We start from the raw sequence: 18,003 nt of genomic DNA on the forward strand, positions 1-18,003 counted from the left end.
TCTGTGGTTTGCCTTTCAGGGACTTGTTGGTGTATCTGTGGGCTGTGTGTGCCTTGCATTTGTGGTCTGAGGCGTGGCTGTGATGGTTGTCAGGGCTCATAGCCAGTGGAGGGCTGCCCCCTGGTGGCTGCTCAGGCAGAGACACAGCACCAGACTGGAAAACTTGGATGTGCATGAGCATTGGCATACTGAGTGTCAGACGTGTGTTGTGTCTCCTTATACGCCTGGGATGTAGACAGTTATGGGTGTATACTGAACACAGCTGTTCATACATGCATGGTCTTGTATGTAACCCAGTGAGCTGTGTGTGCACATGAACTATGTTATGTGAATGATGAGTCATGAGGGGACAGAAATCTGGGGTTACCATTTCGATGGAGGTCCCCACTGTGAGTCTGGACACCCCTGGACTCGAACTGTGGTCTTGTCACCCCAGGACTTTGAGCGGCTGCTTGAGGCCATGCGAGCTGCTCTCTCCAAGGACCCAGGCACAGGCTTTGTCTTCAGCTGCCTCAACGGCCAGGGCCGGACCACAACGGCCATGGTGGTGGCCGTGCTGGCCTGCTGGCACATTGGGGTAGGTGGGGCCTTGTGCGTGAGGTCAGAGGTCATCCCTGGCAGGGGCGGGTTCTGGCTGTGGTGAATGTGAAAGGGCAGAGGTCATGTCTGATGTCATGTAGGGGACCCTCTTCCATCAGTCTGGGCAGACCCTCAGCAGGGTTTCTGGGTGTGTGTGTGGGTGAGTGGGGAGTATGTGTACAGTAGGGAGAGGCTCCACCTCAGCTCTGTCATCCCTCAGGGCTGTCCCGAGGTGGGTGAGGAGGAGCTAGTGAGTGTGCCGGATGCCAAATTCACCAAGGGCGAGTTTCAGGTGGGTATGCCCCTCCCCCTCCCCACCCCGCCCCTGGTCAGAATTCTTGGGTCCTGCTGGCAGCTTGGTGGGGTGAGGCTGTCTGTCCTCTTCCCAGGTGGGTGGACTGTGGCTCAAAACAACTTGACTCTTAAGCCTCTGCCACATGGATAGGGTCTGGACCCCTCCCTACCTGGCCAGGCCATCTTGGTGTGGTCGGGAACTGCCTCTTAGCTGCTTGAGGTTCAGCCGTGGTTGGCGCTCCATAGAGGACTGTAAGCTCCTCTGCTCTGTCTGACTCCCTGCTTCAGCGCAGGGGCCCTGGCTGGGCAGCCATTAGTGTTCAGACCTGTCCTCTGCCTCTGGTACCTGCCACGAGTCACGTGACATCTCAGATGGGTGACACCTCTCTGCACACTTGGCCTAGAGCTGAGCAGGGGCTGGCCTCACAGTCACTTTCTGCTCCCTGTGTCACAGGCTTGCCGCTTGCCCTCCTGGCACTCCTGCTGCCCTGACCTCTGAGAGAGGTCAAGGCTGTCAATCACCTGGTGCCTCTGGGCCCCTGGATGTGGTCCCCTTTCAACACCCCTTTTCCTCTCATGGTTGATATTCATCTCTACCCCCCTTTTTTTTCTTTACTTAATATGATGAAAATATGCTAACAGGAATCAAATTCTAGGCCAACCTGGTCTATATTTTAAGTTTTAGGCTACATAGGGCTACACAGTAATACTTAGTTTCAAACAAACAAACAAACAAACAAATAAGGAACTACACAGTAATACCTCATTTCAAATAAATAAATAAATAAGGGGCTACACAGTGATACCTTGTTTCAAACAAACAAACAAACAAATAAAACAATAAATGTAGCTCAGAGGTGGAGTGTGTGCCTGGCTGTTCAAGGCCCTGGCTTGGGTCCTGACCACTGCAGTAGATAAGGAAGAAAAAAAAAAAAAACCAAAGCAGAGGAAATGAAGGGCTATGGACACAGAGTCCTGGGCTCCAGCCCAGCGTCAAATCCTCTGAGCGGGAGTGGTGGCTCATACCCAGCATTTGGTTGAGACAGGTAGGGGGATAAGGAGTTCAGGGTCCCTCTGGACCACGTAGGGAGTTGGAGGGCTGCCTGGAGCGTGTAAGATCCTCTTCTGCGGGGCAGTGAGCTGGCTGGGTCGGTGAAAAGTTTGTCCGGCAGTAAGGAAATAGAGTAAGATGGATCTGTGTGAGGGGCCTCGCCTGAGCTTTGAACATCCTCGGCGCATTTCAGACCTTCCTGTGGTTTACTGGCATCCTCCGCTGGCTCCCCATCACCTCCCCGGCTCCCCCATCACCTCCCGGACCCCCCATCACCTCCCCGGCTCCCCCATCACCTCCCCGGCTCCCCATCACCTCCCCGGCTCCCCCATCACCTCCCCGGCTCCCCCATCACCTCCCCGGCTCCCCCATCACCTCCCCGGCTCCCCCATCACCTCCCCGGCTCCCCATCACCTCCCGGACCCCCATCACCTCCCGGCCCCCCCATCACCTCCCCGGATCCCCATCACCTCCCGGCTCCCCATCACCTCCCCGGCTCCCCCATCACCTCCCCGGCTCCCCATCACCTCCCGGCTCCCCCATCACCTCCCCGGACCCCCATCACCTCCCGGCCCCCCCATCACCTCCCCGGATCCCCATCACCTCCCGGCTCCCCATCACCTCCCCGGCTCCCCATCACCTCCCGGCTCCCCATCACCTCCCCGGCTCCCCCATCACCTCCCCGGCTCCCCCATCACCTCCCCGGCTCCCCCATCACCTCCCCGGCTCCCTCATCACCTTCCTGGCTCCCCCATCACCTCCCCACTCTCCTTTTGTCTCCCCGGCTCCCCCGTCACCTCCCTGGCTCCTCCATCACCTCCCCGGCTCCCCCATCACCTCCCGGACCCCCCCATCACCTCCCCGGCTCCCCCATCTCCTCCACGGCTCCCCCATCACCTCCCCGGCTCCCCCATCACCTCCCCTGCTCTCCTATTGTCTCCCTGGTTCTCCCTTTAGCACCATGTGTGCCCTTTGTTGTAGGAGCCTGTGGATGTGTCTCCTGGGCGTCACCATAGCCCCTACTGCCCCGACGTGGGCAGGAGGGCTCAGGCTGAGGTCCCCCTTGGCTTTCTGTCCACTCACCCCTCCTCTGACCCCAGGTGGTGATGAAGGTGGTACAGCTGCTCCCCGACGGCCACCACGTGAAGAAGGAGGTGGATGCGGCGCTGGACACCGTCAGCGAGACCATGACACCAATGCACTACCACCTTCGGGAGATCATCATCTCCACCTACCGACAGGCGAGCGCTGGCCCTGGGCCCCCAGCTCCACAGGATGGGCTGTGGTTCACATCGGGGGAGTGCGGGTAGGGGAGGCTGGTGATTCAGGTTCGCAGGGGCAGCAGGGCCTGTGGGCCCTTCCTAAGGTGTTTGGACCTTTTGTTCGTTCGTCTGCTTTTTGTTTTGGTCTCACCTCTTAGAAAGACACAGGGACCTGGGAACAAAGGGCAGCATCCCAAACCACGCCCACCTCGGGGATGATGTACAGATTAGACACCTGCTGTGGGAGGGGCCAAGTACAGAGGAATCATGGGATACAATTCTAGTGTGCGATCCTGGGGTCCCAGTGGCTGAGCAGAATCAGGGGCATGGCATTGTGGCTGACAGTCACCAGGGGTTAAAGTCAGTGCTGTGTGATGCGCTTGTCTACAGTGTTTGGTGGCTGGGGCTGGTCCCCATCGAGTTGTTTGTTTGCTTGGGTAAATATTATTTTATGTTACATATATTTACTTATCTGTGTTTATACAGCTTTAGCGTCGGGGGCAGGGACAACTCGTGGGAGCTGGTTCCTAAATTCGAGCATGTGGATTCTGGGGGGAAGGGTTTGGGTGGTCAGCCTTGATGGCAGTCACCCTTATCCACCAAGCAATATTACCAGCCCTCCAAAGTTATTTTATCTGTCCATCTGTCAGTGTGTCTGTCAGTCTGTCTGTCTGTCTGCCTATCTATCTATTTTTTGGTTTGGTTTTTTTGAGACAGGTTATTTCTGTGTATTCTTGGCTGTCCTGGAACTTGCTTTGTAGACCACAGAACTCACAGAACTCACTTTGTAGCCTCAAACTCACAGAAATCCACTTGCCTCTGCCTCGTGAGTACTGGAACTAAAGGCATGTGCTACCCCCACCCAGTCAAAGTTATTTTTTTAATAAGTTATTAAATTGTAAAAATAAGGCATCTAGAACAGTTCAGATTTAACATATGAGTCTGGGGCTTGCAGCTCTTTAGAAAGAAGGTGCCGCTGAGTCTGCCCAGGTCTCCAGTGTTCCCGTGTCTGCCTCTCCAGTGCAGGGCAGGAGGTGGAGTTTGCAGCTTTGGGCCTCGGGGTTGTGGGAATTGTTTAGGTCGTGGAAGCAACGAGCCCTGTTTCTCAGCCTGGCAGAGTAGGTGCGCTGCACAGCATGGAGAGCGTCCGTGTGTGCCCCGGCTGGGTGATTGTCGGGGCAGCGCCTTCTCTGTGGCTTATAAGAGAACACGGTATCATGGGCAACTTGTTCAGTCTCCAGCTGGGGACACATGCGCAGAACGACCCAGAACAGCCTTGGCTTGGGGTCTTGGGGTCAGATCCTGACTGGCTCAGAGGGGAGGCCCTGTTTGGAGGCAGGCATGTGGGATAAGACTGGAGAAAGTTCTGACTAGAGTCTGCCCTGCGTGGGGAGGAGATGATGTGTCACTAGAGTCTGCCCTGCGTGGGGAGGAGATGATGGGTCCGGAACTTCCTAAATGGACTTGGCACACATTGGATGACACAATGTCCCTGTGAGTAGCATCCCATCTCCATGTACCTTTGAGTCTCGCACTGTCTTAGTGTTTCTACTGCTCTGCTGAAACACCATGACCAAAAGCAACTTGGGGAGGAAAGGGTTATCTCATCCTCCAGCCTGTAGTCCACCATCCAGGGAAGTCAGGGAAGCAACTTCAAGGCAGGACCCTGAAGGCAAGAGCTGATTCAGAGGCCATGGAGGCTGCTGCTCCCTGGCTTGCTTCTCGAGGCTTGCTCGGCCTGCTCTCTGATAACAACTCAGGGCCACCTCTTCAGGGGTGTCACCATGCACAGTAGACTGGGCGCTTCCACAATAATCATCCATCTGAAAAATGTACCACAGGCTTGCCCACAGGCCTACCTAGTGGGGCGTTTTCTCACTTGAGGTCTCTCTTCTGAAGTGACACCAGCTTGAGACAAGGTGGCATACAACTAGCCAGCACACGTGCGCTGTCACAATTTGGAATCTGTGAGAGCTGAGGCCTCTGGGTTCTGGTTGCTGGAGTCTCAGGCAGGGCTTAGACCTGCTCCAGAGGACGTGGGCCAGGCCGTGGTAGAGGCTCCTTCTCTCCATCCCAACTCCAAAGCTCACAGGCCCTCAGTTCCTGATCCTGGATGTGCGTTGTGAGGACAGAGAGGAAGTGTGGGAGGCCGGGTCTGCAGGGAGAAGCTAGAGGTTGGGCTCAGTCAGCCCCAGAAGGAGTTGCTGTGGTCTCAGGGCCACACAGGCAAAGGCCAGGAGGGCTAAAGGTTCAAGCAAGGCACAGAAGGCCACGTGGTGGCAGTGTTGTCACCAGAAGTGAGATTGGATGGGTAGCTGGCTTTACTCCTGGAGGATGAGGTGGTAGGGGAGGGGGAACCGAGCTATATTTGCAGGGGGGGGGGCGTAGCTCCTGGGTGCTTCACGGTGGAGTGTTTAATGGAGGATGCGGAGCCCGTTCCCACTTCCCGACCCCTCACATTTCTGAGACCAAGCTGGTGCTGACTGCATGAGATGGAATTCCAGAGCCCCATCCCAGGGTCCATGCAGAAGATCAGAAGCTGAATGCAGTTACTCACCAGTGTGGCCACCAGGTGGCGACAGTGAGCTAAGTTAGGGTAAATTCTGCCCCATCACTTTTCCATTGAACCTAGGGCCTCACTGATGTTCAGTAAATTAGGTGTGTGTGTGTGTGTGTGTGTATTTTTATTTCTAAAGGTAATTTTTATGTTAGTGTGTGCATGATGGGAGCGCATGCGTGTCACAGAGAGCATGTGGGGGTCAGAGGCTCTCTCCCCCCTCCTTTAAGTGGGATGCAGTGTTTGAACTTGGACCACTTGACTTTACAGCAAACGGTGTTACTGGCCAAGCCGCTTTTCTGGCTTCTCTCAATTTTTTGTTTTGTTTTGTTTTGGTTTTTCGAGACAGGGTTTCTCTGTGTAGCCCTGGCTGTCCTGGAACTCACTCTGTAGACCAGGCTGGCCTTGAACTCAGAAATCCGCCGGCCTCTGCCTCCCAAGTGCTGGGATTATAGGCATGTGTCACCACTGCCCGGCTCCCACCTTGTATTGAGATGGGGTCTTTTTTTGCCTAGATTTGTCCTGAGCTTCAAGACCTTCTCCTGTCTCACCTCTCCATCTTTCTGTAGGAATGCTGGAATTACAGGAAGAGCTACTCTATCTGGCTTTCTGAAGGGGCTGGGCATTCAAACTTGGGACCTCACACTTGTGTGCAAGTTCCTGCTCATTCCTGCCATTTCCCCAGCCCCTAGGACAAGTTCCTTAAAATATATCTATATCTATTCTTTTAAGTAAAAATAATATATAAATAACACATAATATACATTACTCATTTTGTGTACAGTGCTGTTTTCCTGCATGTATGTCTGGGTGAGGGTGTCAGATCCCCTGGAACAGGAGTTACAGATTCCACAAAGCTTTATGTAGGACTCATCAAGTTAAAGGTCAAGATGAACTCTTGTGTCTAAAAGGGCTTGAGGCAGAGCTGACCAGTGGGCCACACTTCCTGCACCCACATAGGCTAACACTGAGCTCAGCTAAGCAAGAATAGTTTATTGAATGCGCACCTCAAGACTGATCGATCAGGACCACGAAAAGGACTTGGGAGCGACACTTTTTGGTACCTGTCTGTTCTCAGGGCAGGCTTAGAAATGAAAAAAAAAAAAGCCAGTGTGTTTATGGTGGTGGCTGAGGGCACTTGATTCCACTGTCATGGGTGCTGTGTGGTGTAAGCCAAGTGGGAGTCCTTCTGGGGCAGTCTGATCCATGGCTGCCTTAATTTACCTCAGTTGCTTGGCCTTAGAGGCCCAGCCCAGCCATGCCTCTCTATTTTCCAGGGCAACTATGAGGCTTTGTCTATTTTCTCTCTCTCTCTCTCTCTCTCTGTCTCTCTGTCTCTCTCTGTCTCTCTGTCTCTCTCTCTCTCTCTCTCTCTCTCTCTCTCTGTGTGTGTGTGTGTGTGTGTGTGTGTGTGTGTGTGTGACTTCCCGCCAAGACTGGTATGTTGAGTGTGATGCCCTGGGCCTCCATGGTGGAAGGAGATGACAGACTCCCTGTGTTGTCCTCTGGCTTCTGTACATAGTCACGCATGCCCACGCTGTGCATGGCTGCCTTGTTAGGCGTGGCATAACATAAATGGTCCTGGGGCGCAGAGAGTCACTAGACTTAGAAGGGTCACAGGATCAATTCCACCATCCCCTGGCCCTGGTATCATCTCGCCGAGACCTGCCTCTCTGGGGAGCAGCTGGCACTGGGAGGTGGGGCGCCTGTTTATTGCATAGGCGCATTTCTGCAGCCCAGCTCCCAGGACCCTGCCAGACAGGGCAGGGCTCAGCCGTGCCTTATGTAGCGAGTGGGCGGTGGTTAGCAGCAGGTGGAGTAAACATTCGCATAAAAAGGAAAATCTGCCTGCTTGCCATCCACTCTCGCTTAGTCCACTGGGACTCCAGGACGAGACGTGCTTCTAAAGGGCCCGGGGCACGGAGGGGGCCTGGCAGGGACTGCATGGGGTGCCTGGGAGCACTTGCTGAGGGAAGGGAGCCTCTGCAAACATGATGAAGGGGTGCCAGCAGGATTTCCTGATTGCAGTGTGACTCAGGAAGGGACAAGTGAATGCAGAGCCAGAGTGTAGCTCCCACAGCTTGAAGATGGCGGTTGTCCCTCGAATGGCATGCTTACGGGTCTAGCAGGTTGGGGTGGCGCTCTCAGAAAACTGTTAGGGCGTGGGTGATGAATTTTGGGGTACCTGAGATAACCACTGGGGTGTCATGCAGACACTTGTATGAAAGCATGGGTGAGGGTGGGGTTGGGGTGGGGGAGCCTCCCAGCATTTTTCTAGAGTCTGGATTCTCTAAGCTAACCGGAAACTGCCTCAGGAGGGCACTGGCTGGGAGAGGTGCTCACAGGGTAGCAAAATGCCCACTGTACCCCACGCTCTAATGCAGACCTCTTGGGGTGGAGGACGGAGAGGCAGATAACTAATGTCAGCTCCTGCCTCCGCCCACCCCAGACCTCATAGCTGTTTGAAGAAGGCCCGGCCCACCACAGGGAAGCACTCACAAAGTCTGCTTTCATGAAAAGGCCCGACTTGAGAGCAGAGGAGACTCTCAGGGGAGGGGAGGTTGCGTGGTGTAGATGCCCAGGGCGGGTGTGGCCCGTGGGGCGTGGGGCTCGTCCTGAGCCTGGAGGGACAAGCAGACTGTGGCCAGGTGGAGAGGAAGGCCATTCGGACAGAGGAGGTGCAGTGTGTGGGGGCACAGACGCTCAGCCTCAAGTTTATTCCTGGGGGCTCAGCAGAGAGCCTCCAGACACACTGACAGAGCAAGACCTACCCCCATGCCAGACAGGCCAGAGGCCTGAGAAGCCTGCGGCCCCCACAGCTCTGGTGTGTCTCCTGGGGCTCCTTCTATTTCAGGTGTCAGTCCCAAGGGTCCAGAAAGCCTCTGTCCAGCTTACAGCAGCTAATGACAGCCTGCCCTGCTGCACCGCTTAGAAACAGCTTGGCTATTTTTATGTACAGGAGGTGGCCAGGTGCCCCCTCCCGGAACTGTGCCAGCATGGGATGCTTTTAAGGAAAGTAGATTGTGACAGGCAGATGGGTCATTGTCTCAAATCACAGCCCTGTGGCCAGAGGCAGGATGTGTCCTGGGAACCTCTGGGGGTGTCGGGCGTAATCCTCACACAGTGTCTGAATTTAGAGATAATTCTACCCTTGAAAGGCTCCTTCCGTCTCCCCCCGGATGTGCCTCAGACCTCATCGTCCTTGCTGGTGTCTTGGGACGGTGCTGGTGTGCTGTGGCTGTAGCCAGGTGACAGCTGGCCACCTCTCCTGACCCTCCGTGGAAGCAGTTTTAAGCGGATTTTCCGAGGAGCACTGGGTGACTCCCGTCCTTCTGAAAACACTCCAGGGCCAGGAAGGAGACAGGAGAGGAGATGCAGGCTGAGGCTTGGGGCTACCTGATCCGTACAGTCAGCCACACAGTCAGACCAGCTCACCATCCTGGGAGACAGCGGGACCTCACTATGTTGGCCAAGTGCCTACTATTTGGCCATTTTTACATTACATATACTTTAATATATTGTATATGTTTATGTTATATACTTTATCAATATTAACATATTTCATAAAATATTAAAAATACTTTAACAGATAATATGCATTAATATGAATATATAAATGTATATTTACATTGCATATTCTATATATGTAATATGCAGAATATATAACATTCGTTTATATATTTATATATTAATATATATTTTAAATATATTAAAAAATTTTATGTTGTTTTTATAGATAATTTTTTCTGATTTTTAATCTGCTGCCTAGTTCCTTTTTTTAAAAATATTTTATTTATTTTATGTATATGAGTATTTTATGTATATGAAGACAGTACAGTATGTAGCTGTCTTCAGACATACTAGAAGAGGGCATCAGATTCTATTAAAGATGGCTGTGAACAAACACATGGTTGCTGGGAATTAAACTCTGCATGTGTGGAAGAGCAGTCAGTGCTTTTAACCTCTGAGCCATCTCTCCAGCCCCGCTGCCTAGTTTCTAAGCAAAATTGATTTTTTTTTGAGCACAATGCTATTTCTTGAGAGTACGCAGTCCTGGAATACCCCCGCGGGCAGCTGCTCTGGCCCTTTGTCTGTAGCACCCTCTTGTCTTGGCTTCTAAGCTCTGAGCCCATGTCTCAGCTGCTCTTCCTACTTCTATGACAAGACACCCAACAAAGGCACTTAAGGGAGAAAGTGACTAATGGTGCAGGGTTCCAGGACACACTCTGCCACTTCCAGGAGTTGAGGCTGCAGGACTTCAAAGCAACAGGTACCGTCCCTCCCACAGTCAAGAGCAGAGGGAGCACTGGATAAATACCTGGCAGTGCTCCGCTGGCTGTCCTCCCCAGGACCTAGCCTGTGATATGGTGCTGCTAACATTCAGGGCGGGATTCCCCAACTAAGAGATTTCTTCATGGGCACGATCACAGGTCAACCTGGTATAGATAATTCCTTGTTGAGGCTCCTTTTCCAGGTGATTTCCACCTTGTGTGAAGTTCACAACAATCAAAACTGAGCAGCCTGTCTTCCTGTTTCTTCTTCTCCTTCTTCTTCTTCTCGTCCTCCTCCCCCTCCCCCCTCCTCCTCCTCCTTCGTCTTCTTTTTGGTTTTTTGGATTTGGTTTTTTTGAGACAGGGTTTCTCTGTGTAGCCCTGGCTCTCCTAGAACTCACTCTGTAGACCAGGCTGGCCTCTAACTCAGAAATCCGCCTGCCTCTGCCTCCCAGAGTGCTGGGATTACAGGCGTGGGCCACCGCCGCCCGGCCGTCTTCCTGTTTCTAATCCAACTGTCCAAGCTGCCCCACTTTCCACCCTGGGGACACACCTTCCTCCTGACCCCAGCCTACCTCAGGGAGTTCGGGTGTTCTCTTCCTCTTCTTCCTCACCCTGACTCTCTTACTCACCCCTCCTCCCAGGTCACTTTGCTCTGTAGTTACTGGAGCCTCCCAGAGGGCAGGGTGGGTAGCTCTCATGGTGGTGGCTTCAGATCTGTCTAGTCAGTTCTTGGGACAGTGTGTCTCGTAGGTGCGTTCTTACTGGTTCCCTCAAAATTGGTGGCTGAGTGGCTAATGGCAGAACCGGAGCCAGCTTGTGAGTCTGGCTGTCTTCCAGGGAGACAGAGCTCTGTCCCTGTCCCCAAGCTCCGTATGGTACAGTCTATTGTCTGCACCCCTCGTGTTGCCTCAAAAACCGAATTGGTGCTGTGTAGATTCTCTCCAACTGTGAGTTTTAGGGCGCTGGGCCATGTCACGTCTGGGGTGGGGCGACCCTGGAGTTTTCCGAGTATGTAGGCCAGCGCCATGTGTGTTCCTGCAAGGGCTTCCGTCTGCAGCCCAGCTGTGGGGAGAAGAGCTCTCTCTGGTCCCTGGGGGCTCACTGTGTCCTTCCACAGATAGTGCCATCACTTGAAGGACTCCCCCCACCCCGTGTCACACTGTTTCTGGATCAGAGAGGTGTGGTGGGTCTGTGTGGAGGCCTGAGGGTGGTAAGGTAGGATAGTTCAGGTCTGGGTGACCTCCCTCTGGGGTTCGCATTTGAGTTCCCCTGGCATGTTTCTCTGCCCAGGAGAACCTTGCAAGCATTTCCCTTTAAAGTCTCCCTTTCTCTTGCACACGGGTCTCCCTCCATGTGTTCCTCTTCCAAGAGGCTGCCCACGCTACCAGTCCTTCAATGACTTCCAATGCTGCATCCCATGTGCCCAGTTTTGGCTCTGAGGAATCCCGGGTCCTCACCCGCCCACTCCCCAACCCTCTGAGACCCTCACTGACTGATCGCGGTTGAGCCCGGGCACTTGCATTTTAAGGGGGCACTGGGGCATTCTCCTTCCTCCCAGGATAGCAGGCCGCAGATCCCTCCTACATTTGTCACTGTCCTTGTTGCTGCCCCGAGTGTGTGCACACTCTCACTGCCTAGCCGGACTCCCGTCTTCCCTAGGGAGCTTCCTGTTTATCAACTTTGCCACATCCTGTTTTCTGTCATGTGACCTGAGATGGTAGCATTTCCAGAGAAGATGCCTGGGAGAGCTCTCTAAAGTCAGACATCCCCACTCCACCCAGACCTCATCCTCTCTCTTATTTTTCCCCAAACTTGGGTGGATCTCTAAGGTCTGAGTGTCCATTCCTGCCACCCCAGATCCAGGACTGTGGGGAAACAGGCAAGGGAGTCAGATTGAGGGCAGGTGGGGTCAGTTACCAAGATGGGCTTTCTCCCTTTCCAGTCAGAAAGGAGCTGGGCTGAGGAGCAGGTTGTAAGGCGGTCTCCTCAAGCGAGAGCTCTATGCCATTGGTCCCTGCTGGGCCATGATCAAAGCCTCATCTGCCTCTGCAGGAATGCTGGGGCTACTGGGAGAGAGGATGCAGTCCTGGGAGACTGGGGACTGTGTTGTCAGGAATTGGCATCAGGGTCCTTTCTAGGGGACCGTGAGATGAGCATCTCACCCTCCATGCCTCAGATCCTCCTAGCAGACAGCCTGGCTTTGGAGCAGCATGGTCTTCAGAGAGGAAGTAGAGGCCTTTCTTCTCAGTAGGAAGTGGATTTGAGACCCCCACATTCCTAGGATCTGGTGGGCCCCATGGGTCTCCTTTGTGTCCGGGCAACACTCCAGGCCCTGCGACTGAAATCACTGCTTGGGTGCTCAGGCTGTGAGTGAGCATGTCTGTGCTAAAGAATGGTTCCCCTTATGACACCATCCTCCTTGTCCTTCAGGCAAAGGCCACCAAAGAGACACAGGAGGCTCAGAGGTTGCACCTGCGGAGCATGCAATACCTGGAGCGCTACATCTACCTGATCCTCTTTAACGCCTACCTTCGCCTGGAGAAGGCCAGCTCCTGGCAGAGGCCTTTCAGCACCTGGATGCAGGAGGTGAGAAAAGCTGCTGAGACAGACTAACAGGCCTGGGGGTGGTGAGCTCGTAAGGCCAGCTGTATCTTTCCCCCTGGTGCCTGAGTATGCTCTTTAAGTCCCAGGTGACAGGCTCCCATATGGAATCCCCTACTTTCCTAGGGGATTGGCTCCCACTCAGCTATTGTGTCCCTTGCCTAGTGTCTCAGTAGGTAGACACCTGATAAGTATGGCAGCTGAGTACATGAATTTTGGGGGAGGGAGACTGTGGGTGAAACGGGCATCTTCTCAGAGCTTGCTCTGTGTTTCTCATGGCCAGCAGTGCCTATCACCTGGACACTTTGGTCCGTTATTCTATTCAACTCCCATGTGTTTCCTATGAAGGCCAAGGGCAAGGTTGTTTGTCCTGATCTTATGTTCTTCCAACTATGACTTTGGATATGGATGAGGCGGCAAGCCTTCTAAGCAGTAGAATAGTATCAGAGGGGTTATTGTCATGTGGGAAAGCAGTGAAAACTCTGTGACATGTGTGTAGTGCCTATGCCAGAGCTGGCAAGAGGGGTCTGTGCAGAGGTTCGGGGACTTAACAATTGTCCTGGAAACTGTTTATTCATCCTCCATTCTTGGGACTTCTGTGATCCTTCTTTGCTTGATCTTCCAATCGATCCTGGCATCTGCCGGTCAAGAGAGAGGTCGGCTCCTACCAGGAAAGTAGCCTGTAATTACCCCTCAGCCAGGAGGCTGGCCCGCTAACCTCACGGCCCATCGGCTGTTGTAATATGGTTTCAGGTCCACATTTAGCTACCAGGATGTGAGTGGGTGGGGGGATGGGGCGAGAGGACTCAGCCGCAGTGGGTAGAGGACAGGTTCAGGGGCTCAGGACTGGATGGAGGTGTGTTCAGAACTGCAGGGAGCAGGGTCAGCGGGGCAGGGAAGCAGGCGGCCAAGGATGCACCTTGGTCCTGGTCTTGGGTGTCTGTGTGGGGAAGCGCGTGAAGTGAATCTTCATGCTTGAGGGTCAGCACTCAGTCAGAAGATCTGACGAGGGCTCTGTTGAGACCCCCCTGATGAGCAGGTCCAGGTTTCGCTTCCTCTTTGAGCCCAGGGATGGACTGTAGGTGGGAAGATCTCATGTAACCCAAACTGGCCTCAAATTCACTATGTCACAGAGGATGGCTTCTGATCTTCCTGCTTCTACCTTCCTGGGATTATAGGCATTCCTGGGACTTAATGCCATGCCCGGTTGTTTCCTATGTTTACTGGGGTTCAACCCCAAGGCCAATATGCTTGCCAGGCAAGCACACTACTAACAGTTACATACCCAGCCTGGGGACAAGGACAATTTCTGCTTGAGTTCTTAGATTATGGACCTGAGGGCACATTTTTTCTCTCCTCTAGCTACTTTTAGGACTAGATGTGGGTAGAGATCAAGGGCAGAGGTGCTCCCTTAGGCAGGAGTGTTACTTTAACTCAGGGGTCCTTAGTCCATTTCCTGGGACAGACAGAGGTAGGGGTGAGCATGCCTGGGGACAGCAAGGACAATATCATCTCATTGACCAGGTGGAATTGTTCCCAATAAGGTATTGGGGATGGTTGGAGCCTGGGGCCACGGTCCAGGCTACTGTGCTCCCAGCTCCTTGTCAGAGAAAGCCAGACTACTTGGGTGACTTCCCAGCCAAAGGGAAGGGCTGTCAGCTCTGGCATCCATACTGCCTCCGGAGCCTCCCTGCCCAAATGTGGTTTGCTGGATTGGCCAGGCCAGTGCCGCCAAGGTCTCCCAGGCATGCCCAGTGCCTCATATATCTGCACAGCATGCTCCATGCAGTGCCCGGAGCGAGGCCTGTAGGGACCGTGGACCATGGTGGTTGTAGATGGACATGCAGGTTTGTGGAAGCTGCCGAGCTTCCCTGAGGACATTTCTGGCCCAGACTCCCCAAAATGCCTCTGAGCTTAGCAAGAGGGGAGGGTGGCTTGGGGACAGTAGGCCCGATGACACCTCCACCTCTGACGCTCTGCCCCATCTCTGCCCTGTCCAGGTGGCAACCAGAGCTGGCATCTACGAGATCCTCAACCAGCTGGGCTTCCCCGAGCTGGAGAGCATGGACGACCAGCCCCTGTCACGGCTTCGCTACCGCTGGCAGGAGCAAAGTCGAGACCCGGAGCCCTGCGACCTTGGGGACTTCCTGTAGGCCCCCTTGCCCTTGCTAGGCAGGCTGGGGGGACCTGAGGGTCTCACTGCTTCTGATGGACACTTGCCAGCTTCCTGGTGAGACTTGAGGGGCTGAGAGCTTTTGGAAAGAGGGTTTTTTGGTAGGATATATAGATGGCACTGCCATTTTCTGTCAACCTTCTGGGTGGGTAATGTCTTCTGGTAAGGCCCAGTGCGTGTACCTCACAGACCAGCTGGCAAACAACCTTCAGGGAGCTCACTCCCCAAGCAGCCAGTCACCACCTCTGTCCCCTCTTCACCGTTGGTCATCAGACTGCCTGGGCGGGCAGCAGGCTGGCCATGTTTGCCTTTTCACTTCCTTCCTCTGACTGGCTTGCTCCTGCCTCTGCCTCTGCCTTTCAGTCCAAGCAGCTACCTGAGGAGGATGGCGAGCCGGGCAGGTCTGTGTTGAGGCAGCTCTGCCCAGCTCCTTCTGGCCCTTGAGTGTCTCAGATCTGGAAGACTGAGGGGATGACTCCCCTTCTCTCCTACCCGTCTTTCCCCAGTTCCTCCCCTAAGCTGGCAGATGAGCCCAGGGAGTTGGAAACATCAGGGAGGCCCTCCCAGTGTGGGGAAAGAACTCACAGAGGCCATGGAGATGGTGAAGAACCTCTTGGTGGGTTGGAAGCCTGTTAACGGGATCGAGGTGACTCTTGGGAAAGACTCTGTGGACACAGGACCTGGTGGCTTGTCAGGCCTTAGAATCCAGGCCGACCCCTGCCAGGATCCCCGGGCTGCTTTCGCTGGGTCACACTGAGATGACACTGAGGGGCGAGCTTTGTTCACACAGTGGGAAGAGGGGCAGAGAGGGCTGTGCTTGGTGAATCTCAGCTGGAACTGAAGTTTGCCACAACTAGTGGTTGAACTCCTGAGTCCGGGAGCCTGGCTACCTGTCTTAACTTCTTGAAGGAGAGCGATGAATCTCTGGGTGCCCGTCCTTCATGGAGGATGTCAGCTGTTAGCTGTGCTATTTGAAGATGTCAAAGTTGTTTCCAGCCTGATGAAGTGGAGACCCTCTTAGCTGAATTCTTTTGCGAGCTGCTGTATGTCTGTCCACAGCTTCTCAGGTTTGCTGGTGTCTGTTTTGTGCAAGTCAGCTCTGTTCAAAAAAAGTTTAGCCAAGGAGTCGGAGGCCAGAGAGACCCTTCACAGTTTTGTGGTTGACACTGACTTGGAGATATGCTGGGACCAGTGGCAGGTCACTGTACCCCTCTGCCTCAGTTTCCCTGTTTGTAAAATTGGAGAATAATACTTGCCTACCTACCTCACAGGGGTGTTGTGAGGAATCCTTTATGGTTTTCTGTTTTTGTCTTTTGTTTTTGTACAGAGCTTTTGAGCATTAAAAACAGTACAAACGTGTAACATGCCGCTTTGTTGGTTGGTCTTTAGTCTGAGGCAGTCATGGAAGCCATGCGGATAAGTGTGTCCCCCAGAGTCTAGGTGGATGCATGTGAATGGAATGGCCTTGATACCAGCACCCCTGATGTTGATAGGGTGTCATAGATGTCACGTCCCTGTCCTTGTCATCAGTCACAGCCCACCATCTTATACTGGATGTCTAAGGTGGTCGTGGTGATCCACCATCAACTGTCCATCAAGACAATGTACCAGAGGCTAGCCCTCAGGCTAATCTAGTGTGTGTGTGTGTGTGTCTGTGCGTGTGTGTGTGTGTGTGTTTCCTCACTTAAGGTCCCCTCTTCCCAAATGCCTCTCCTCTGTCAAGTTGACATACAACTAACCAGCACAACATATCCACACACACACACACACAGACACACACACTCACAGACACACACACACACACAGAGAGAGAGAGAGAGAGAGAGATGGGGGGGGGATGGAGAGAATATCCCAGGTCCAGCCTTGTGATGGAGCAGAGCTGGAGATGTTATTACAGCTTTTGAGAAGGAAAGACACTCAGAGTGGACTTAGGGCCTCTTGAGGAGGACAGGCCTCAGCCACTCTTCCTCTGTAGACACCGTGAGCCCCGTTCAGTGCCCCCAAGTCCTGTTGCCATCCCCTTTGCATTTATACCATTTTGGTTTGGATGTCAGACATCCCCCATTGGCCTGAGTATTTGGACACTTTGTCCCCTGTGGGTGGCACTGTGTGTTTGAAGCTTGCAGATGTGCACCCGCCACTGGAGGATGGGTCCTGCTGGGAGCAGGCCTTGAGGTCTTAGTGTCCAGCCTCACTTCCTGTCCATTCTCACCTTCAACTCAATGGGCTTCCACTGCTCCAGTCACCACGACAGACTTCATCCTTTTTAAAGATATATATAAACACACACACACATACACACACACACACACACACACAAACACCCCCCCACACATATATATATGTGAATACATATATGTATATATACACACATACGTATATAAATATACACACTATGTATATGTGTATGTGTATGTGTATGTATATGTATATGCCCCCACCTGACTTGTCTTCCTGGGCCTGTATACTGCAGCACCACCCTCACCCCAAGCCCCAAGAACACATGCAGTTATGGCAGAACTGCCTTCAAGTGGGTGTGAGGAGCAGCCGCAAACTCAGGGAAAGTCCAGCTCGTCTCCCCACCTTCCATGAGGGAGCGTCAACAGTCAGCTCCCCTGCCCATGGTGGACACCCACCATCAGCTGGTTTGACTTTGAGGCTCCCTAGTAGCCAGTGATACTGACCAATTTTCCATTTAATTATCAGCTCACACACGCACACACACACACACACACACACATCTTGAAACAAACGTGAGAGAAAGGGGGAGTGGGGTGGAGACTCAGCATCTTTGGAGGCATAACCTGAGCCATCAGAATGGCCCATATGGCTCCTGTTGGGACAGTGAGTTGGGACCCTCCATTATAGAGCCGGAACAGTTGAGCATGTCTCACTTCTGGTGAGTCTCTTAGAGAACCCAGCTCTACTTTATCATAAGCCTAGTCCTAAACTTCTTTCTGCATGTGTGTATCCTGTGCTGGCCAGCTTTATGCCAAAAGCTAGAGTCACTTTGGAAGAGGGAAGCTCAAGCAAGGACATTTCCCCAGTGGGCCGTCCTGAGGGCAAGCCTGTGGCACATCTTCCTGACTGAAGATCAGGGTGGGAGGGCCCAGCTTACTGTGGTGATCTCACGCTGGGCTGGTGGTCCTGGGTTCTGTAAGAACACACACTGAGGAAACCTGGGAGCAAGTCAGTGAGCAGGACCTTCAGCT

At 53.4% G+C, this 18,003-nt stretch overlaps 3 protein-coding genes and 2 pseudogenes across 7 annotated transcripts in view; 1 reads left to right on the forward strand and 4 right to left on the reverse strand.

The window, feature by feature from the left end:
* The window catches only part of LOC127669893 (paladin-like), a 148,112-nt gene extending 131,959 nt beyond the window's left edge, over window positions 1-16,153 (forward strand). For both annotated transcript variants that reach the window (XM_052164123.1, XM_052164122.1), the window contains exons 7-11: window positions 437-577; window positions 800-871; window positions 3,025-3,165; window positions 12,448-12,603; window positions 14,619-16,153. In XM_052164123.1, the coding sequence (XP_052020083.1) occupies window positions 437-577; window positions 800-871; window positions 3,025-3,165; window positions 12,448-12,603; window positions 14,619-14,771 (663 nt within the window). In that variant the 3' untranslated portion in view covers window positions 14,772-16,153. The remainder of the gene's footprint in view (window positions 1-436; window positions 578-799; window positions 872-3,024; window positions 3,166-12,447; window positions 12,604-14,618) is intronic.
* Window positions 1-18,003, reverse strand: part of LOC127669882 (perforin-1) — a 205,019-nt gene that overhangs the window by 97,651 nt on the left and 89,365 nt on the right. The window lies entirely within an intron of this gene.
* Window positions 1-18,003, reverse strand: part of LOC127669883 (perforin-1-like) — a 205,019-nt gene that overhangs the window by 97,651 nt on the left and 89,365 nt on the right. The window lies entirely within an intron of this gene.
* Window positions 1-18,003, reverse strand: part of LOC127669887 (perforin-1-like) — a 159,786-nt pseudogene that overhangs the window by 97,225 nt on the left and 44,558 nt on the right.
* LOC127669890 (perforin-1-like) overlaps window positions 1-18,003 on the reverse strand; it is a 160,508-nt pseudogene that overhangs the window by 53,140 nt on the left and 89,365 nt on the right.

The sequence above is a fragment of the Apodemus sylvaticus genome, chromosome 19 (genome assembly GCF_947179515.1).
Source record: "Apodemus sylvaticus chromosome 19, mApoSyl1.1, whole genome shotgun sequence".
Lineage (NCBI taxonomy): Eukaryota > Metazoa > Chordata > Mammalia > Rodentia > Muridae > Apodemus > Apodemus sylvaticus.